At 40.1% G+C, this 23,469-nt stretch overlaps 1 protein-coding gene across 2 annotated transcripts in view; it reads right to left on the reverse strand.

Moving 5' to 3' along the window:
* Positions 1–23,469, reverse strand: part of ANTXR2 (ANTXR cell adhesion molecule 2) — a 208,188-nt gene that overhangs the window by 2,328 nt on the left and 182,391 nt on the right. For both annotated transcript variants that reach the window (XM_066574248.1, XM_066574247.1), the window contains exon 18: positions 1–398. This exon is cut by the window's left edge and continues 2,328 nt beyond it. In XM_066574248.1, coding sequence (XP_066430345.1) covers positions 360–398 — 39 coding nt within the window. In that variant the 3' untranslated portion in view covers positions 1–359. The remainder of the gene's footprint in view (positions 399–23,469) is intronic.

Below are 23,469 nucleotides of genomic sequence, written 5' to 3' on the forward strand. Positions count from 1 at the left end.
TTCCTCTGCTTTTGGCCTAAAGTCCCTATTTGAAACGAAACACTGGCTTTGTGTCCCAACAGCTTTGCTTCTCCACATAAAGAAATGTTACAGCTCTAATGTCCATTGGCCATAAATTGTTGGTTGACTCCTGGCTCGTTTTCATTTAGTTGTTAAATAGTTCATTTTCTTCGTTCCATATAAAAGCTGCAATTTTAAAGGAGGAACCTGGTATTTCGAACATGGTGAAGCAAAATGTTGCTGGTGTGTAAAACCAGTCATGACATACGAGATCCCCAGGCTTGGGCACACATGTGAAGAAGTCACAGGCATATTCTTGTGTTCTTTGGTTTAATGGAAGAAAGGCATTTTGTCTTCATTTAATTGGATGGGACCCTGGAGAAGTTAATGCAGCGACCCTAAAAAACATAAAAAAGAGACGTTATAAAAATCGCAATAAATATCAAAAATTCTCAGATGCATCACTATCCAGTAGGGCTGGTTTCATAGTAAGTGCATTTACCAGTGTATTATATATAGCATTTCCAATACTAGATTCTTTATGTAAATAGATATTTGCCTTAATTAGGTTTTCCCACTCGAAAAAATTTTCACCAATGAGAAGACTAGTGCAACCTGACTGCCCCATGTGAATGGAGCAATGATCACTACTCCATTCTCTTCGACAGGGTGGAGGGAGATCAATGTGCTAGAATATTTCCTAATATGCTATAGAAGTGAATGGATGGAACCACCTCTCTATTTATATGGGGCATTCAGGGTGCGCCGTTCTTGTGATCGTTGGGCGCTCCAGTGGTTGGACCTCCATCGATCAGACGTTTATATCTTTAGTGGGAAAACTCCTTTAGGTCTACTCTAGAGTTAGGATGATGATCATCATGTCTAAAAATGTTAATATTTTTAATGTTAACATTGTTTTCGCACAAGGAAGGTTTTTTGAAAAATGCCACTGTGTTTTTTTGATGCACCTTTTTAAGTCAAATCCAGAAGTGGATCCGACAGGAATGAGAAGTACTGTTTAAGTTCTTCCTTTTATATTTCTCATATCTTTTAAACCAACTTCTGGGTTTAAAAGATATGAGACACCAAAAAGTGTCTCTTTAAAAAACAACCAAAGAATCGATGTGTGAAACTAGTCTTAAAAGAATACTTTAAAAATGCCTTTAATTAAAAGCAAAATTAAAACCAAACTTTATAATGGCAATATACGGTAAAACCTTCCTACTCCTACATGGTTTGTCAGGCCGGTTTCCACGCTAGGGATATTGAGCACTCACGGTACTAATGTCACAATTCCTATGTTATCCAGTGGGATGCGTATATTAAAGGGATTCGCTTTTTGTTTGATGGGTCCCCCAACAGTAAACTTATCACTGATGTAACCCCTACCAATCGGCTGTATTAAAAAAACCTGTTAGCAAGTAGCACTACCCCTTAAAGACATGCTCATTGTACCTTCGCCCTGCCAGAGCTAATAGATGAGAGGCCTCACTGGGGATGCTCATATGCCCTAAAATGTACCGTATTTGAAAATATGTTTCCAAAAAAAGGCAATTCTTTTAAGGTTATTGCTAAAGCTTACCACCATTGACTTTTTCTTCTGAGCCTTGACAAAAATCTTGGTATATTAACAAGAAAAATGTTTTACTGTATAAAATTTCTATGTAATTTTTTTTCTATACAATACTGCGTTTTACTAAAAAAAAAAAAAAAAGTTATAAATAGCAGGTGTTTCGCCAATAAAGGCCGGGTTCATTTCATCAATGTAAAAGCTCCAATATTTTATAACATGGCTTCGATAAAAACTGAAAAGCACACGTTTTCTACATTCAATTACAATGTAATCAACTCAATGTATTATATATGATTTTAGTGGCTCAAAATTAGATGCAAATCATTGTCTTATTAAAGGCACTTTTACACAAAGCAGTGAATTCGAGCAATAATCACCCGGTGTACCCATGGCCACCAACAGGGCACTAAGCGAGAAAACTCTCACTTGTAGGAGTCATTTGGTTTTCAGCAGAACTAAAAACCAAGTGACTGTTCATTTATGTAGACAAGAGATGCCTAATCTTTGAGTGACTCCTGTTTACACCTAATGGAAATGGGCCAGCTGGAATGATCTCCGTCCCGCTCCACCTCCATTCATTGAATGACTGTGGCTCCTGTGTAAAGCACAGTTGGGAAGAAGCCCTATTGGACATTTATGAGCCTGACAATCCTCCAATGTAAAGGGGTCTTACAACTGACTTAAAAAGTAGATATGACATCAAGAAAATGGAGTAAAGTGGCTACAGACCCCACCTGGCAACATTCATGTCCAGAGCCACGATGGAATTCAATTCTTGTTTCCTCTGACAGTGGACATCAGTGGACTGAATGACATTAGACTCTTGTAGATGTGAGAAAGTAGGAGATTGCAGAGGCTTAGTTGGAGTGACTTTGGGTAAGCAATGATAGTGGATATATGTGTAGGTGCTGCTGGCCTAATATCGCTACGGTAGTAAGCCACAAGCAACATAGGCATTAGAGGTTGTGAGAAAGCAGAAAAAAAACTAGGCATATGGCATGCTGGCTTTTTAATAAAGTCATTTTCTCCTTAAACACTATGGATAATTCTGTGTGTGGCCATAAATGACAATGCACTGGGTTGACCATGCCCTCCATACTTCCTCACAATATTAGACTCTTGTGACACAAAATTTGCATTAATAGCCAGCTTTACTGATACTTAAAAGTGGTGTCTGGGTACTTTAAAAAATTTACCAGTAGGTGCAGCAGTAGGAAAATAATAAATTCAGCAGCACTTACTCGAGCTCCACCCCGGTGATCCAGCTCTGCAGCCTCGCTATTGTACAGACCCTGTTAACAGCGGAAATCAGGTGACTGCTGCCTGCCAATCAGAAACTGCAGTGTCACCTCCCATTCTCCTGGCGGCAGCATTCATATCCCTGGTGCTATGATGCCAGTAGTTCTGAACGATGATGCTATGGCCTCTGATTGGCAGGTAGTGGTCACCTGACTTCCATTGTTAACAGAGACCAGGACAATAGTGGGGCTGCAGAGCTGGGGCAAAGGATAAGTAAGAACTGCTGTATTTATTATTTTCTCTGGACCTGCATTAAATTCTAAAAAAAATAACCAGAAAACCTCTTTAATTAGAAGATGAGCCTAACTTAAAGTATCTCCAAAAATGTCCAATATATATATTTAATCACCCAAGGGGAATTACAGCTTTTTTCATCCATGATCCTAGTGAGGGTCCAGTTGCTGAGACACTCGCTAACAGTCTCTTAATGAGGTGCAAATCTAAGATGAATTAATCGTATGACCTTATTACCATCAAAATTGTAACCAATTAATTTGTTTATCCCGGGTACTTCGGTTTCCTCCTACATGCTGATTTAAAAAAAACAACTAATAGGCTAATTGGCTTCATATGAAATTAGCCCTAGCCTTTACAGGAAAGCAACTTGCAAACGATGTACAGTAAATGAACAGAGATTAAATGTATCGGTTCGTCTCAGCTGTAAAACTGGAGTGAAAATGTCCTAAAAACGGTCTCAGCTGTCTTCCTCCATATTTATCAAACAGCTGTGACACTTTGATGTGAGGCGCTCTTATTTATACGGTGTTATTTCTTCCATGGGGGTGTATGGAGGGGAGGGGGGCTGTAAAGGCAGAATTTTGTAGTGCTATCATAGCAGAGTTCACAGTAGACTTTATTATTATAGTTTTCAACCAATCACATTAACCGATGCTCTGATCAGATATAAGCCATTTCAAGATGCAACCACTTGGGCTTTCCCAGCACTGCCGGCAAACAACTGATTTTGACAAGGGAACTTGCTGCCAGCCAAGCCACTGTAGTGGAAATATCGTATTAAATGGCAGCCAATCAGCTGAAAGGATAGCCAAGTAATAAAAGATGGCTCCAGTCCACCAGGATGAGAGCCCCCTCTACGATACCCATATGCCAAAAAAGGCATAGGGACAGGGGTTGTCTCCATGAGACAACCCCTTTAAAAAAAAGGAAAAAAAAGGTGAAGGATGTACCCTGTTCGTTTCTACAGGATGTAAATTGATTGAAAAGTTTGCATCGGCTTCTGCCGCTTCCTTAAGAATATATTTTTGTATAGTTACTTGAATCACACAATTTTTTATTCTTTTGCTAAAGAAAAAGCAAAAAAAATCAATCTGGATCAGTTGCCCAACAGACCGGTCCGAACAGCTGCAGCCTTTGTTTTAATGTCACTAGAGATGACTCGTTACTCGAGTCGAACTTTCAGTGATGCTCGAGAGTTCGTTTCGAGTAACGAACCCCATTGAAGTCAATGGGCGACTCGAGCATTTTTGTATATGACTGGTGCTCCGCTAAGGTTTTCATTTGTGAAAATCTTAGCAAATCACCAAAGTCATGTAAAAAACACAGAAATGGATAGGGCAGGTGAGGAGCAACATGCAGGGCTGCATTTCGGGCTCCGAGGTCTCACTATTAAGCCACAATAGTGGCAAGAGTGACCCCCCCACTATCAGCATAATGATCGTTCTCCTCTGCCACAGCTGTAACAGCTGTGGCAGAGAAGAACGATGTTGGCCCATTGAATTCAATGGAGCCGGCAATACAGCCGGCTCCATTGAAAGCAATGGGCTGCCGGCGAGCGCGGGATGAATTTTCGGGAAGGGCTTAAAAATATAAGCCCTTACCTGAAAAAGAAAGATTTTAGTGTAAAAAAGAATAAAAATGCAAGCATTCTCTTTAATGGAGCCGCTGCTGCTGCCAGCGACTCCATTGAAGACAATGGTCCACTGGCACACCTGAATTCTTTTTCAGGGAAGGGCTTTACATATAAGCCATTCCCTGGAAATGAATTAAAAGTGATTTAAAAAACAAAAAAAATAGATACTCACCTCCCTTCAGCTGCCGGGGCACAGCCGCGTCTTCTCCTGCTGTCCCCAGCACTGTGGTGCTGAACTTCTGTCATTCAGCTGAGAGCTGCGCTGAGCCAATCAGAGGCAGCATTCACTCACCTATTCATGAATTCATGAATGGGTGTGAGTGAGATCTGCCTCTGATTGGTCAGGCTGTGACCAATCAGAGACAGCTCATTCAGCAGGCGGGGATTTTAAATCCCCAGCTGCTGAATACTACAGAGAGCAGTTCAGGAGAACTGCCAGCTGGCCGCAGCTGAACTCCGTCTGCCGGGACCAGGTGAGTATATATATATATTTTTTTATTTTTACACATTTCTGGATGAATTGCAGGGAAGGGCTTATATATTTAAGCCCTTCCCGAAAATTCATTGTGTGATCGCCGGCAGCCCATTGCTTTCAATGGGGCCGGCTGTATTGCCGGCTCCATTGAATTCAATGGGCTAACATCGTTCTGCCGGGACAAGGTGAGTATATTTTTTTTTTACTTTTTACACATTTTGAATGATTTTCAGGTAAGGGCTTATATTTTTAAGCCCTTCCCGAAAATTCATCCCGCGCTAGCCGGCAGCCCATTGCTTTCAATGGAGCCGGCTGTATTGCCGGCTCCATTGAATTCAATGGTCAGTGCTCGTTTAATCGCATCTCGAGCAACCTAATACTCGAACGAGCATCAAGCTCGGACGAGTATGCTCGCTCATCTCTAAATGTCACATTTGCGATTATTTAGAAAAACCAACTAAGGCCACCTGCACATGACCGGGGTGGGTTCCTGCCCGTTGACCCCCGCATACCTGTCTGTATTCTTCTTATTGTGTACTGCAGATGTGCCGTCGCTAGGCGATGGCGCGGATCCCACGACCTTTCCGAAATGATGATTGCAGAAGGGCCACAGGTCAGATGGCTTCCATTGGAAACAGTCCACACGGAATCCGCCTAAAAATAGAGCATGCTGCAATTTTTTGCCCACGACTGGAAAATCACAATTGATTTCTGCTTGTGGGCAGGAAAAACGCTTTTCCATAGAATGCTATGGGCGGTATTTGCTGCGAAATCCGGAGGCGGTCCCCGCTCCGGATTCAGGAATGCAAATTCAGCCATGCACAGGCGGCCTAAGGGTGCTTTTGGATGGAACAATTATCGTTTAACCTCTTAAGGACCAAGCTGTTTTGTACCTTAAGGACCAGACACTTTTTAGGGATTTTACCCATGTGGTGGTTTTACTGCTCTATTTTTTTTCCTTTAGCTACAAGAATTAATTTTGCTGCTTTTTTTTTTCCGTGACATATATGGCTATTTTTTATATCTTTTTCACTGACTTTTTTTCCGTTTTATTGGGGGTAAAAAGCTAAAAAAAGCGATTTTCTTTTAACATTTATAGCTTTTTAAAACTTATTTTTATATTTACACTAAAATAACGTACAGGCACTGGTTCCTCTATTTGTTTCGGACGTTTTGATATATAATATGTATGGTTTTGATTTACAGGGAGCTTATAGTAACGCTTTTGGTTGGTGTTGGTTTTGGGTTATTTTCTTTCTTTTGTATATATTATTGCTTTATTCTGGAATTTTATTTTACTTATTTATGTAATTGTGTTTTTTACTATCTATGTCCCCCATGACGTCAAATAGGACCTCTGGGGGACATTCACATTTTTTTTTCTTTATTTGACACTTTCCCACTGTAGCTGGGGCGTCCATAGGAGCTCTAGTTACAGGGGGAAACAACCTGTAACCTAACAACATTAGTCACCTGTAGAGCTGCCAGGGTCTAGTCTGACCATCCAGCTCTGCAGTAGCAGGGAATCCCGGGAGCTCATATGACCCCCCGGGCTCCTGTAGTGAAAGCACATTTTACTTTCACTTTCCCCACACAGTGAGCACTGTGTATCGGGGAAGCAGAAGGCAGAAAAGGTTAAAAACTCCTCCTGCCTTCTGCTTCGGGTTATCAGCTGTCACCAACAGCTGATAGCCTGTTCCTGTCTCTGATTGATTGCAGAGGCAGGAGACTTAAAGCACCGCCATAATTTTACTATTGGCGGTGCTCTAAGCCCAGGACCAGCCACCATAAATTTACTATGGCTGCTCCTAAACGGATTAAACGAAAGAAAGTAAACAATAATCGTTCAGTCTAAATGCGAACCAACGAAGAACAAGAATCATTCGCTTTTCGCTCGTTGTTCCTCTCATACAGGCATGAAAACCATCGTTGGCTCGTTCACTTATCATTCAGTTTAAGCAGCGATCATTCAGTCCCTTTCAGTCACTTATACCACAAATATGAACGACTGAATGATTCTCGGTTGAACGAGCCAACGATGTATCTGCTGTATAAACAGGCTACGCAAGAGTGAACAAGCTGGTGGTGACGTCACCCGCTCGTTCAAACAAGAATGAGCTTGTCTAAAAGGACCCTAAAACATTTATCATGAAGCCTACAACACTTCTGTTGCAGACTTCACTCAACATTATAAGGTCAAATGTTCTTGTAATGGAATTTAGAACTTTTGCCACTTCGTATGTGTGCCCAACACTGCAGGTGAGCTGAGGAAGGCTGGGGGAGGGGGGGGGGGCAAAAATGCACACATTTTTTTTCCCAATCTGATTTTTTTTTTAATATGACTCTTGCAATGCTGTAAGCAGCAGGGAAGGCTATCACCATTGTTACATCAGCTTCTGCACTATAAAACCCACATAATAGTTGATGTTTATTCTAGGAACTGCGGCGAGTTCTCACAACATTCTTTCTCCCGCAGTGTTAACGGCACATCAGTGTGTGCTGACATATCCGTTCCAGGTTAAGTGTTCAGGCCTTGGCCATGCTGAAACATTCGGAGGCTGACATCAGCTATCCACTCTCACTCACCAATGCAAGTTTAAAAAGCAGAAAAAAATGAGTGTCATATTCCCTGGCTGCGGGGCATTGAAATTCTACTGGCATTAACATTCTTGGGCTCCTTTACTGGCTGAGGATGTATTTCAGTGCCGTAACTCTTACAATATTACACTCACCTCGTAAATATTCCTTGACAAGCTGAGCATACAGTAAAAAATCCCTCTTTACGCCATGAATACATAAAGTTGTTTGGAAGCGCTCTACCACGGTCGGATCTGGATGTATATACACATACAATCATCTGCTACATCACGTGAGCGGTTTTTTTAATAGAAATCTGACATATCCAATTTTTAATGAGTATAATAGGGAGTAGTGATAATGCTTCTGAAGATACATCACATGTATGAGCCAGATACAGAAGCTGGAAAACTTTTCTTGAAGTATATTTAAGAAAAGTTTTCCAGCTCCTATATCTGGTTCATGCATGTGATGCTCAGTGCTACGAAATTTCGCACTACGCAATTAGTTAATTTTTTTTTTCTGGATCAACTATACATTTTTTACTTGAACCAGAATTACCCATTAGGGCCTCTTCCATATGGGCGACGCAATATTGCCGTGAGAAAATCACAGCAATATCGTATCGGTGGTCTGTGTGATAGCGCTGCGTTTTCTCATGGCGATATCGCAATTTTGTGTTGCTACAAAGTCGCACGTGGTGCTACAAAGTCGCGTGACTTTGTAGCATCATGTGCAAGGATTTTCATGGCTTGGTTACATCTGCCCCTTGTTTATGCGATTTTCGTCCGTGCTGTGGCTGACCGGGAAATGCAGCGCCCATGTGAAGGAGCCCTCAGAGTGTAAGATTTATGATGTGAGAGGGAATGGGGAGTAACAAGAGAAAAATGTATAACCGGAACAATGTCTACAGCACAATGCTTAAAGCACAGCACAAAAAGTCTGCCCATTCAGCAAGCACATAGAGAGAGAGATATGTAGCTGTGATTCCAGTAGCTGTAACACAGTAAATCACTCACTATTAGCTGCAGCAGCCACATCTGTGTGAGTCTCTCTCCCTCCTCCTCCCACCCCTCCATAAACCTTTATGGGCAGCACTGAGACAAAACCAACCTCTACTTCCTGTAGAGGTGACCTTTAACCCCTTAATGCTGCAGAAAGTTTTATTAATTCTTAAAAAAAGTAAACAGTAATAAAAGTTTACAAAAAAACCAAAACAACTTTTGCCATATTTATAATAAAATAATCTAAATAATAAAACTGAAAACATATTGGGTATTGCTGCGTCCGTAAACATCTAATCTATGAATTTCACACATTTTTTACCCCATACGGTGCATGTCATGAGAATAAAAAGCAACACAAGAATTGCGCTTTTTTTGGTCCGCACACACCTCCAAGAAAAAATTGAATAAAAAGCGACCCAAAGTCGTTTGTTCTTTAACCCCTTCATGACACGGCCTATTTTGGGCTTAAGGACGCAACAATTTTTGGCGGATTTTCTTCTCCGTTTATCAAAAGTCATAACTTTTTTATTTTTCCGTCGACGCGGCCGTATAAGGGCTTGTTTTTTGCGTGGCGAACTGTAGTTTTTATTGGTGCCACTTTTGGGTACATAGACTATATTGTAAAACTTTTTAAAATTTTTTTTATGATAGCAGGGAGAGAAAACGCATCAATTCTGCCATAGATTTTTTTATTTTTTTTTTACAGCGTTAATCATGCAGCATAAATGAGACATTCCATTTTTTCTGCGTGTCGGTACGGTTACAACGATACCAAAATTCTTACATTTTTTTTAGGTTTTCCCACTTTTCTGCAATAAAACCCCTTTTTTTTGGAAAGCTTTTTTCTATTCTAAATTGCTGCATTCGAAGTCCTGTAACTTTTTTATTTTTTGATGTACGGCACTCTATGAGGGCTTATTTTTTGCGAGACGAGCTGTAGTTTTTACTGGTACCATTTTGGGGTACATATGGCTTTTTTGATCACTTTTATTGCGTTTTTAGTGAGGCAAAATGCTAAAAATTAGGATTTTGCCTCAGTTTTTTAGCGGTTTTTTTTGCGGTTTTTTCCGTGCACAGTCAAAAGCATGTTCAAGTTATTGTACACGTCGTTATGGACGCGACAATACCAAATATGTGGGGTTTTAATTTTTTTTTTACCTTTTTTTATGCTAATCTGAGAAAAAGCATAAAAAAATGTTTTTTTACTCTTTTTTTAACATTTTTTTAATTCATTTTTTTAATCTTTGTTTTTTTCACACTGTTTGTGTCCCTCTGAGGGACTTTAACCACTGCCCTGATGATCGCTGTCATAAGGCATGGCAGAGCTACTGCTCTGCAATGCCTTATCGCTTATACAGCGATCTCAGGCATAGGCAATACAGGACGCCAGTGTCTGGCATCCTGTTGCCATGGTGACAGGCCGGGCTCTCGCGATGACATGCTTGTCACAAGATGGCGGCAGAAAAAATTTAAATATCCTTGGAAAAAAATAAAAGTAGTACTGCAAAAAAAAACTATATATGTTTGGTATCATAGTAATTGTACTGACCTGCAGAAAATAGTTATCAGGTCATTTTTGGTGCAGTGCGTACGCCGTAGAAACAAGACCCCACCAAATATGGCGGAATTTGGTTTTTTTTTCATTTCACTTCACTTAGAAATTTATAAAAGTTTTTCAGTACATTATGTGGTACATCCAATAGGACCATTGAAAAATACAACTCATCCCGCAAAAAACAAGCCCTCAGACTTGCTAAGTTGATGGATAAATAAAGAAGTTGTGATTTTTTTAAAAATGGGGAGGAAAAAATGAAAATGGAAAAAAGGGGCACATCCTTAAAGGGCTAATTGTTGTAAGGTGTTAATCGTCAAGATACTGTTTGCTACATCTGTACCTGTGAATGGGGTTCTAATAAAGAAAGAAGAATCAGTGCAAGAAACATTGGAAACATGCAGAAGGTTTTAACATCCGCAGCAAAATCACAGAGGTGAGGAAAAAGAAAAAAACACATATTCACTGAAAAAGCCAAAAATACCTGAAAGTCTGCAAAGCAGACACGGTCGCCATAGGCACAATCGCCACCGGCACAATCGCCGTAGGGCAGGCGCAATGGCCTTAAGCCCTGAAAATATGTAGTCAGCCAGACAATAATTTTCAGGGCTTAAGGCCATTGCCATTGTGCCTGCCCTACGGCGATTGTGCCTGCCTTATGGCGATGCCTGCCTTACGATGGGGATTCTATTTTCCTGCTCTATCCGGAGAGCATGAAAGGGGAATCCTCTGGTCGAACAGAAGCAAACAGCGCCAAACGGGCTTCATTGACTATAATGGGGTCTGTTCAGCTTCCACTCAGCTACATTTTATCAGAAGCAGAAGTGCTGCATCCAACACTATTTCTTTGAGTATTTTGGGTCAGATCTGTGACGGAATCTCTGGATTTGGCACAAAATCAGCAGTGGACAAAGTCGACTAGAATTTGTTGGGTTTGTGGAGAATTGACCTGCCTTATAAATCAGTCCCTGCAATCTGAGTTATGTGGCCGGTAGGTGGACATATAAAAACAAGTTTTGAGGAAGTGACAGTTGGAAGTCACTTTTCTGTAGATACATTAGCAGTAGAGATGAGCTAACGTCCTCGGCTAGGGCAATTACTCGATCGAGCATTGCTTTTTTCGAGTAACTGCCTACTTGGGCGAAAAGATTCGAGGGGCGCCGGGGGGTGGGGGTGGCGGGGTGGCGCAGGGGGTTGCAGTGGGGAACAGGGGGGAGCTCTCTCTCTCTCTCTCTCTACCCCCCTACTCTTCCGCGCAACCCCCAGCTCACCCCCGGCGCCCCCCGAATCTTTTCGCCCAATTAGGTAGTTAATCGAAAAAGGCAATGCTCGATCGAGTAATTGTCCTAAACGAGTACGAGTAGCAGCTATATATTTCTAAAGAATGAGGACTCTGATGCTAGTGTTGGTGTATACAGCACCTCCTGCTCTTTATGTCTACTAATATCTAAATATTCTGCTACTACAACTTTAAGAAGCCACTTTTGCAAAAAATTGCTGGAGAAGCAAAGTAATTATATTTTAACATGAGAAGAGGGAACATTTCCCCACTTTTTATTATGCGATATAAAACATAAATATACTGGTAAAGAAAAGAATATATCTGACTCGGCCACATGCTCTATGTAACAACCCTCTAGATGCCACTGTGATCCAGCTGTCTGCTTCATCAACAAAGCCTTCACAGTGTAATCTGATAGATGGATCCTTTGCAGTCATAATGAATTCACAGTTAATGACACTGACCACTGGGTCCTCTAAAGAATCTCCATGCCAAACTCCATTTCTTACCATAATCCCTTCAGTTCCAAAGAGGAATGGAACTCATTATAAGGCAGGGGCATGCAACCCTCTCCGGTCATGTGCTTAGCCCATGTCCTGACTAGCTACTTACACAAAACCTTTTATAGAAGCAATAACTACAAATACCATAAAAAAAGATGCAATTAAGGCCGGCTACTGCTATTGCTTGCAACTTTGTAAGTAGTCTGACCATCTGAATAAGACTAATAGTTATAGCACATAGTTATGAGCGTGTTAGCACTACTTTTATAAAGTACACATCAATGGAAGCTTTCCATTGAGATGCCTAATAACTATATATATATATATATATATATATATATATATATATATATATATATATATATATATATATATATATAGTCTAAACATCGCATTCTGATATCATAATCTGACAACTTTACAAGGGAAAGTTTTTCCATAAAGACACTGTTATTCTTTTCCTGTAGAAGAAGTATGACAAGGTCAAAAACAAGGCTGGTGTCAGCAACAGATGACCCTGGCCAAATGCCGGGACCCATCTCGGTTTAGGGGGCCTATGTGATCTAAGAAAACATATACTTGTGAGGATGGTAATGGAGTAAACATGTAGCTCATGTACATGTGACACTTGGAGTCAGTCTAGATCACTTTTGTAGGTGCCAAACACTGATTATTAAGTATGTGTGTGTGTGTATGTGTATATATATATATATATATTTATACCTCTTCGAATCCATTTCATTATACCTGAGGAAGGATCCTGTAAGGTCCAAAAGCTTACAATAACATCATGTATTTTTGTTAGCCATTATCAGATTTCATATCTACAAGATTACTTGGTTTCTCTTGCTAATTATTAAATGACATATAATGTTCCTTCTTGCTTCGAGAAGAAATTCTTTACAATGTGCAATTTGTATTATTTAATGCATTAAAAGCCCATTTCGACACAGTGATTATCTATCAAAATTCGCTCAAAAGCAAGCATTTCATTTCAGTTCAGCATGAAATCCATTGTTTGGCAGAACAGCTCATAAGATGGACCGCGCGCTGTGTTCTGCCCAGAGGGTGCTGATTACATTGTCTCAGCTGTCAGCCCCGTGCCAGAACAAAGGGAATGTAAGCAGAGAACAGCGGGCGGTCTGTTCTCTGAATACAGGTCCTGGTGGCTCACACGCTACTAATTGGTACTAATAGGCATTAGTACCAAGTAGTAGTTTCTACAAAATGATCGCTCAAAATCCATTTTTTGAGTGATCATCTTTGTGTAAATGCACCCTGAGCCAGTAGCTGCACTTTCTTCATTAATCAATTAATTAACCCTTAAAGGAACAGTACTTTTTAGTCCAAAAATTTTGTCATAGAGACAGATGAAGTCTATATATATTGAGCAAGCCTCTCACAGAATAGACAAATAGACTAAAATGACATTTTATTTTGATAAATACTAAAAACCACACTCAGAGAACCTACGATGAACAAACAGCACAGTCAAAGGAGGTGGCTGGGGGCAGTTGTACAAGGAGTAAACGGACAGTACATACACTCAGACAAGCTAACATAGATGACGGGTTCCCCCTCTGTGGTGGGTCCTACAGAGGTGCAGAGGAGAAAGTCCTTAAATATACGGAGGCCTTTAGCAATAATTGAACCCACATTGAAAGTGGCGATTTCTTGGGGTATGAGGTGACCTGTTCCCCCAGTTAAACTGTAATAGTGATAGTAGCTACGAGGAACCTCCTTCCTTGAGTTGCTAATAATCATATATAGGATGATCTTCATCTTCATTCGGAAACTAAGATAGAAGAAATTTTTCTCCCTTGAAGACAGAAACCTGGCCCACGAACTAGGGCTCTCTCCTGAAGACATACCTGGATTGCAGGTCCTCTAAAGTTTGGAGGCTCAGGCACAGGGAAACGGTCCTTTTACAGACCTATGACTGCAAAATAGATCTAATTCCCCCACCGGTTTACTGCCCTGAGTTGGATGCTTTTGAAAAATTGGTCCTCGGAGATCTTAAAACACTCAAGCCTCGCAATTGCAAAATGTCTAACATGACTAAATCAGAATTGATGGCTCTCAAAATGTTAGAAACCAATGGAAACATAATAATCAAACCTTCCGATAAGGGCGGAAATGTAGTCATATTTGACAGGAAACAGTACATCAACACGTGCATGGCAGCTCCTTAGCAATAAGAGCACCTACTCAAGTGTAAGGAAGGATCCTACTATACCTTTCAGACTGAACTGGGACAATTACTCACTAAGGCCAAAGATATTGGCTCCATTAATGAGATGGAGTTCAAGTTTATAGTACCCAGCATCCCAAAATAGCAACCTTTTACGCGTTACCCAAAGTTCATGAAGGCACCTGCACTTTAAAAGGGAAACCCATCATGTCGGGCATTGATAAGTTTAACACAAAATGCCAGCCTGTACATCGACAAAATTCTAAGACATTTCGACATGGCACTCATACGCCAGAGACACGATGGACGTTCTCTGCCATTTGGAGGGTATTACTGTGAGCCCAGACATGTTGAATGCCACCTTGGACATGGAAGCCCTCTGCAGCTCCATCCCACACCAGGGTGGGTTACAAGCAGTAGGGCGTATTCTCACACAAAGAGGCTCACACTTTGTTCTTTCCCGTAATTACTGGCTGTTTAATACAAAGTACTTCCACCAGCTATGGGGCACTGCGATGGGGATGCCCTTTGCCCCATCATATGCCAATTTCTACCTAGGCTGGTGGGAGGAAAAGTATGTGTTCTCTTCAGATATTGCCATTTGGTCTGATAAAATCCTTACCTGGTTAAGGTATATAAATGACCTCCTCATATTGTGTACCGGGTCTAGGTGTCAATATAGGAAATTTGTACAACACCTAAACCAAAATGACCTCAATTTGAAACTTGAGTCCAAAATTAGCAATTCCTCCGTAGCATTTCTTGACATTTTGACATTTTCCAGACGGAACCATTTAATCTGATCTGTTTCGAAAGACAACAGCTGCAAACAATTTATTGCTGTGGACCAGTTTCCACCCTAATGCTTTAAAAAAGGTATCCCGAAGGGACAATTATTACAGACCAGATGGGGTTGCTCGGATGAACAGTCTTTTCATCTTGAAAGTTCCAGACTTAGAGAAAGATTCAGGTATAACAATTACCCTAGAGACATCGGGGATCAGGCATATGAACATGCTAGTCAGTAACAGAGATCTTAGCTATTAATACCCTATACCTGAGAACCATCAACAGAATTATGGGTTTTAGGCAAGTTCGACACGGGGCATACTTGGGTCAGAAATATACTAGAAAATTTTGGGGAAATTCTTAAAAATGACAGAGACCTATAAACAGTATTTCCACAAAATTCCAGTATCATATTTAGACATGGACGAAACATTAGGGATCACTGAGTCAAAAGCCATCTGCCTGCTCATCAACCACATAAAACCTAGCTGTCAACACCAAAGCCAAGAGGCACCTTTCCATGTTCCAATTGAGCGGCCTGCACTTTCATACAGAAAAACAATTTGTTTTCATTAAAGGGGTTGTCCCGCGAAAGCAAGTGGGGTTATACACTTCTGTATGGCCATATTAATGCACTTTGTAATGTACATCGTGCATTAAATATGAGCCATACAGAAGTTATTCACTTACCTGCTCCGTTGCTAGCGTCCTCGTTCCCATGGAGCCGACTAATTTTCGCCGTCTAATGGCCAAATTAGCCGCGCTTGCGCAGTCCGGGTCTTCTTCTGTTCTCAATGGGGCTCCGTGTAGCTCCGTGTAGCTCCGCTCCGTCACGTGCCGATTCCAGCCAATCAGGAGGCTGGAATCGGCAATGGACCGCACAGAAGCCCTGCGGTCCACGGAGGGAGAAGATGCCGGCGACCATCTTCAGCTGGTAAGTAAGAAGTCACCGGAGCGCGGGGATTCAGGTAAGCGCTGTGCGGATTTTTCTTTAGGTCCCTGCATCGGGGTTGTCTCGCGCCGAACGGGGGGGGGTTGAAAAAACAAAAAACCTGTTTCGGTGCGGGACAACCCCTTTAATTGCTGGACTCTGAATATAATCTATTTGGTAACATGCCCATGCCCTAAACAATATTTAGGCAAGACACGACAACAGTTCAGACGCTGCATCCAGGGCCATATTGGTAATATCCCCAGGAAAGAATGCAAACCCCTAGGGAACCACGCCTGAGAACAACATCACGGGAACTAAGAGTGTCTTAGGTCCCATGGAATAGAACTGCTTAGATTTGACAATAGGAGGGGTGACATTGATCAAAGGCTACTTCAAATGGAAGCAGCCTGGATCTATAGACTTTCAATCCAAATTTTTCTTTTAGCTGTTTCCTCTGAATTTCCGAGTTGGCGTATTCTTTATTCAGCAGGGCCCCTTTAAATCACCTTTTACATGAAAGGTAGGATGCGCATCAAATTCTTCTTAGGACAGATACTCTATCGTTTTTCCCATTTTCTTAAGTATGGCCAATTCATCTTTTTCTTTAATATTCTTACCTACAAACAACCTTTGTAATTTGGGATTATGATATTCACATAATGACCACATTAACCTCAGTTTGGCAACGCTAATTGAGCACACATACAATGATAGGTATCCGTAAAGGACTAATGCTCTATACTATCTGACCCAGAACAAAGAGTGTCAATATGTAAAACAAACACTATCTTCCTTATTATTACAAAGAATGGGGTATTGTGACTACCACCTATGTGTCTTTCATTACCATCTTTGGAAGACCTCCCGGGGTGATCTGGGACCAGCACCAGCATGGATAGGAGTTATGTCCCCAGAATCTGGGGAGTAGAAGTACAGGTTAAATCCTTCCAGCACACAACATGGAGCTATCTGTGTCTGCCCTTATATGAAGTCATGATGGTGTCCCCGTATGGAGCTAACGTGGTGATTACTAAAGCTTTCCATTACATATCATGGAGCTACCTGGCTCTGCCCCTCCATTACATCGCTATGTGGGGACGGCGATTGGTATGCATCATCACGCTCCGGTGGGAATACCCAGTATCTTGATGGACCGCATACTTTGTGGAGAAACGTGTCTAATTACTTACCTGAGCCTCTAACTTCCTGCTTTAGCCTCCGTAGGACCAAGAAATATTTACCAGAGCACTGAACTCTCTATCTGAGTTTGGTGGAATCGGGCATCACCTCTCAACTTTATATTACAATATAAAATAATCTTAGTTCCTAAACTGAGAGAGTAAACCATTTATTGGATCAGATATCTTCCTCAGACAGGTTGGAGATCATCCTATACATGATTATTAGCGACTCTAGAAAGGAGGTTCCTCGTAGCTACTATCACTGTTACAGTTTAACTGGGGGAACAGGTCACCTCATACCCCAAGAAATCGTCACTTTCCATGTGGGTTAATTATTGCTAAAGGCCTCCCCATATTTGAGGACTTTCTCCTCTGCACCTCTATAGGACCCACCACAGAGGGGGAACCCGTCATCTATGTTAGCTTGTCTGAGTGTATGTACTGTCCGTTTACACCTTGTACAACCGCCCCCAGCCACCTCCTGTGACTGTGCTGTTTGTTCGTCGTAGGTTCTCTGAGTGAGTGTTTTTTAGTATTTATCAAAATAAAATGTAGTTTTAGTCTATTTGTCTATTCTGTGAAGGGTTTACATCCAATAGGACCAGACACTTTTTAGGGATTTTTTCCATCTGGCGGTTTTACTGCTCTATTTTTTTTTCTTCGGATATCAAAATCATTTTTGCAGTTTTTTTTTCTGTGACATATAGGGCTATTTTTGTAATATCTTTTTTCACTGACTTTTTGTTTCTATTTTTTTTAGTTTTTTACATTTAAAGTTTATTTTTAAAATAAGTGTATTTACATTAAAATAAAGTGCATGAATGGGTTGCTCATTCTGTTTCGGACATATTCATTTATAACTTGCATAGTCTTGGATTACAGGACGCATATAGCGACAGTTTAAGTTGGCGTTGGTGACGGGTCGTTTTTTTTTTACATATATTTTTTTATTTTATTCTGTAATTTTTTTGTAAGTGTTTTTTTTTTCTTAAATCTATGCTCAAATGATATCATATGAGATTCACATCGAAGCCACAGTTACAGGGGAAAGCCCCCCCCCCCCCCTTCCTGTAGTACAGTAGTCACTAACAGAACTGATCTGCATCTGCTAGGACCCTGCAGCTCTGCCGTACCAGGGGGAACCTAACTGTCACATGATCACCGGGTCAAATAGAGGAAGTGACACTTCTGCTCTCTCTATTCTCTACATAGCGCTATTGCATGATAGAAGGCAGAAGCGGTTAAAAACTGTTTCTGTTTTAACCTCTGTGACTATCAGCCAAGGACCCAACTTTTTCCTGCTTGCTTGCAGGAACAGGAACTTTAACCCTGTGCTGTATTTTTACTATTGGCTGGGATTAAAGCCCAGAAACAAGCACCAAAAATTTATGGTACTTGGTCCTTATTGGGCTAAAGGGAGGGCAGAATCTTTCATCCTGTCTTTGGAAAGAGCTCCTGCAGCAGCTGAACTGTGTATCATATGCCATAATGTATCTCCTACATTAACCCTTTAAGGACTGAGTGTATTTTGGCATTGAGGACCGCAGAAAGTTTTTCAATTTTGCGTTGTAACATTGCGATAACCATACAATTTTTATTTTCCAATTGACATAGATGTAGGTGTTCTTTTCCCCACAGGATCAGTTGTATTATCAATGGGATCCTTTAAGGGTATATTTAATTTATTAAATATTGTTTAACCTTTCTTGCGAGAGACGTGGAAATAAAAACAGCAATTCTACCATTATTATTTGTGTCTTTAAATGTCTGCTGTCCACCTAGTGGTAGGAATAACTTGTAACTTGCTTCTATTGTTTAGGCTTTATTACTGCTAATTAATAGCACATTTCATGTATAAGAAAGAGGTTTCATGTTGCTGAATTAAAAGAATCAATTCTTATTTTTCCAGCCACTTTTTTTTTCTCCATGGAAAGAGTCAGACTTTTTGTACATATGAACCATTTTGGTTCACAATAAAATTAACTGTTTTTGGGGGAAGGAGAAACGGAAAAAAGTAAATCGGCCTTTGCTTTTTGTATTTTTTGTGTCATTCACCATGTGGCTTAATTAACGTTGTGGCCGCTTAGCATATTTGTAGTTCATGTTCTGCAGTTTGTAATAGGGAGCTAATATAAATCCATCTACCTGTTTACATGGGCACATTTTTCATGGTCATGTATTAAAATGCAGCATGTGCTACTGTTGTACTTACAGCATGAAGAATATACCCACTATAGTCTATGGAAAGTCATTAAACTGCAGATGCTTCCATATATCATCCATATTTCATCATTCTTGGATCTGTATGTGCCTCTGCATTTGCAATCATTTGCAATATTTTCTATTAGACAACTGCAGATCTGTATTTGTCCAGAAAAAAAAATCAATGAGGCTGGCAACCCAAATACAGAGGCAGATACAGATGGAAGGGTTTTCCAATTTCTGGGCATCTAGCTCCCTGTGCAGTGAAAAAAAATTAAAAAGCATACATATACTAACCTCTCCCAGTTCCCACAGCACTGCTCAGTCCTCCCCGCCTCTGTTTGTGTGCAGCCGCGCCCCGTTTATGGGACGTCACAAATGCTGCAGCCAATAACAATGCTCGATGGTCGAGCACTGAATTTTTTAATTTTCCATACGTGCATAATAGATGATAGATGGATAGATAGATAGGAGATAGATGGATAGATAGATAGATAGATAGATAGATAGGAGATAGATAGATAGATAGGAGATAGATAGATAGATAGATAGATAGATAGATATGAGATAGAAGAGTATGCGATAGATAGATAGATAGATATATAGATAGATAGATAGGAGATAGATAGATAGATATGAGGTAGATAGATATGACAGAGATAGATAGATATGAGATAAATAGAGAGATAGAGAGAGATACATAGATAGATAGATAGATAGATAGATAGATAGATAGATAGATAGATATGAGATAGAAGAGTATGAGATAGATAGATAGATAGATATGAGGTAGATAGATATGAGAGAGATAGATAGATAGATAGATAGATAGATAGATAGATAGATAGATAGATAGATAGATAGATATGAGATAAATAGAGAGATAGAGAGAGATACATAGATAGATAGATATGAGATAGAGAGATAGATAGATAGAAGATAGATAGATAGATAGATAGATAGATAGATAGATAGATAGATAGATAGATAGATAGGAGATAGATATTAGATAGATTGATACGAGATACATAGATATGAGATGGATAGATAGATAAATAGATAGATAGATATGAGATGAATAGATGGATAGATAGGTAGATAGATAGATAGATAGATAGATAGATAGATATGAGATGAATAGATGGATAGATAGATAGATGTGAGATAAATAGGCAAACAGATGATAGATAGATAGATATTAGATAGATCGATATGAGATATATAGATATGAGATGAGATATATAGATATGAGATAGATAATGTGTGAATATAATAAATTATGCGCAAGCGATTGAAGAGTAGACCAAGTTTATGCAGGCATTTAAATAAATCCCAACACAACCATTACAAGGAATGCATAACAAATGATGTCAAGCTAATAGGCTTGTAAAAAGAGCAGTTAACAAGGTCTATTGTAAATATGTCTCTGGAGTCTGAGTTCTGACAAGAAAACATCCATAAAAGTACATTGGAAAGTAATTTTTTGCTGCTGTGTTTTTTTATAATTTTTAACACAGTTTAACATGTAAATTACGGTAATCACAATGTAAAACATTTTATGCATCTTTACAAGGATTTTATTATTTAAGTATTGTATTTTAGGATCTTAAGTAGTCTGAAGTTTTATAAAAGACTATTATTAGTCCATCCAATTCACCCGGCAATGTTGATCCAGAGAAAGGTAAAAACACCCTATGAGGTAAAAGCCAATTTTCCTCATTTTAGGTATAAAATTCCTTCCTGAATCTAGCAGTTGGTCTATAACATGTAATATTGTATCACTCAAGAAAGGCGTCCAGACCCCTCTTTTAGTGAGTTTACCATCACCACGTCCTCAGGCAGAGAGTTCCACAGTCTCACTGCTCTTACAGTAAAGAATCCCCTTCTATGTTGGTGTAGAAGCCTTTTTTCCTCTAGATGTAGAAAGTGCCCCTTGTTACAGTCCTGGGTATAATAGATGATGGGAGAGATATCTGTATTGTCCCCTGATATATTATATATAGTTATTTGAGTTCCCCTTTGTTACAGTCTGGGGTATAATAGATGATGGGAGAGATCTCTGTACTGACCCCTGATATATCTATACATAGTTATTAGAGTGCCCCTTGTTACAGTCCTGGGTATAATAGATGATGGGAGAGATCTCTGTACTGACCCCTGATATATTATACATAGTTATTAGAGCGCCCCTTGTTACAGTCCTGGGTATAATAGATGATGGGAGAGATCTCTGTGTTGACCCCTGATATATCTATACATAGTTATTAGGTCACCCTTCTGCCATCTTTTTTCTAAACTAAATAACCACAATTTCTGGGTATTGTAGTCCACCCACTCCATATATTACTTTTACCCGCTCAAGATCTGATATGTCCTTCTTGAGTACCAGTGCCCAAAACTGCGCAATATTATTATTGTGTGGTCTGACCAGTGACTTGAAGAGAGGAAGAACTATGTTCTTGTCATGTGCCCCTAGACCTTTTTTTGATACATGATCCTATTTGCCTTGGTAGCAGCTGCCTGACATTAGTTGCTCTAGTTGAGTTTACAGTTTAAAATCCCCAAGTCCTTTTCCATGTCAGTTTTGCCCAGTGGTTTCTCATTTAGCATGTAATGGTGACATGTGTTTTCTCAGCCCATTTGTCAGTGTTAAACTGCCTTTGCCACTTTTCTGCTCAAGTTTCCAGCTTATCCAGATCCATTTTGAGCAACATACTGTCTTCTCTAGTGTTAACCCCTTTACACAATTTTGTATAATCTGCAAATATGGATATTTTACTATGTAATCCCTTTACATGGAACCATTTTTTTTTTTAAGAATAGGACCCAATGCTGCCCCCCTGTGGTACCGCACTAGTGACAGTAACCCAATCAGAGTAACCACTCTCTGTTTTAGATCATTGACCATCTTACTTACCCACTTATACACATATTCCCCAGAACAAGTATTCTTATTTTATGTATCAATCTTGTATATATCAAAAGCTTTGGAAAAATGGAGATATACAACATCCAATGACCCTCCGCAGTCTAGTCTACAACTTATATCAATGTAGAAAGTGATCAGATTTGTTTGACAGGAGCGACCCCTTATAAACCCACGCTGATATGAAGTTATACAGCTAAGATACTTCAGGATAGCACCTCTTAGAATCCCTTCAAACACTTTACCCACGGCTGAAGTTAGACTTACAGGTATATAGTCTCCAGGCTCACTTTTTGGCCTATTTTTGAATACTGGCAGCACATTTGCTATGCGCCAATTCAGTGGAACAGACCCTTTCACTATAGTCTTTAAATAGGATAAATATCGGTCCGTCTATCACCTTACTTAATTCCCTTATAACCCAGGGGTGTATGCCAGTTGTACCTGGTGATTTGTCTATTTTAGTCTTTTTAAGGCAGCTCTGCACTACTTCCTAGGTTAATCGGTGGCATTTAATGAAGAGTTTATTTCATCGCTCCGCCAATGTTGTAGGACCATGCGGCTTTGCCTAAAACTAAACAGTTTGTTTTATTATACTTTTTACATCAGTCATTAGTTTTATTGATGTGGTAAGTAAACTTACATAAATTGATGTGATGTGGTGCCGGGAGATAAGCCCCATAAGAAGTCCTGACTAATGAAATTCGAGTCTGGTGGCCGTTACACCATGAGGACATTTTAGTGTTTTATGATATGCTGTTTAAGTACTTCCTTCTTGTGAGTACAATAACATTTTTGTGCTGAACCTAATGTGTGGCGGTGCTTTACTATAGGCACTGTGTTTTTCCTGCTTTTCCATCTAGTGCATTTGAAGAGCTGAAGGCGCCCATCAAGTGGTTCCCACCAGCAGCTGAGAGGACTGGTGAATATTTTGCTTGAGATGACTGATGTTTTTGCCATCTAATTTCCACTGCATTGCTATCGCAGCATTTCCTCCCGCATATATTGTATTTCAGCCGCACTTCAGAAGCGGTGAGCGATTCCAGCGACTTCATTGGTTGTTGGGTACACACCCCCTTTTGGAGATCTGCACGAGTACTACTTCACG

The sequence above is a fragment of the Eleutherodactylus coqui genome, chromosome 7 (assembly GCF_035609145.1).
Source record: "Eleutherodactylus coqui strain aEleCoq1 chromosome 7, aEleCoq1.hap1, whole genome shotgun sequence".
NCBI lineage: Eukaryota > Metazoa > Chordata > Amphibia > Anura > Eleutherodactylidae > Eleutherodactylus > Eleutherodactylus coqui.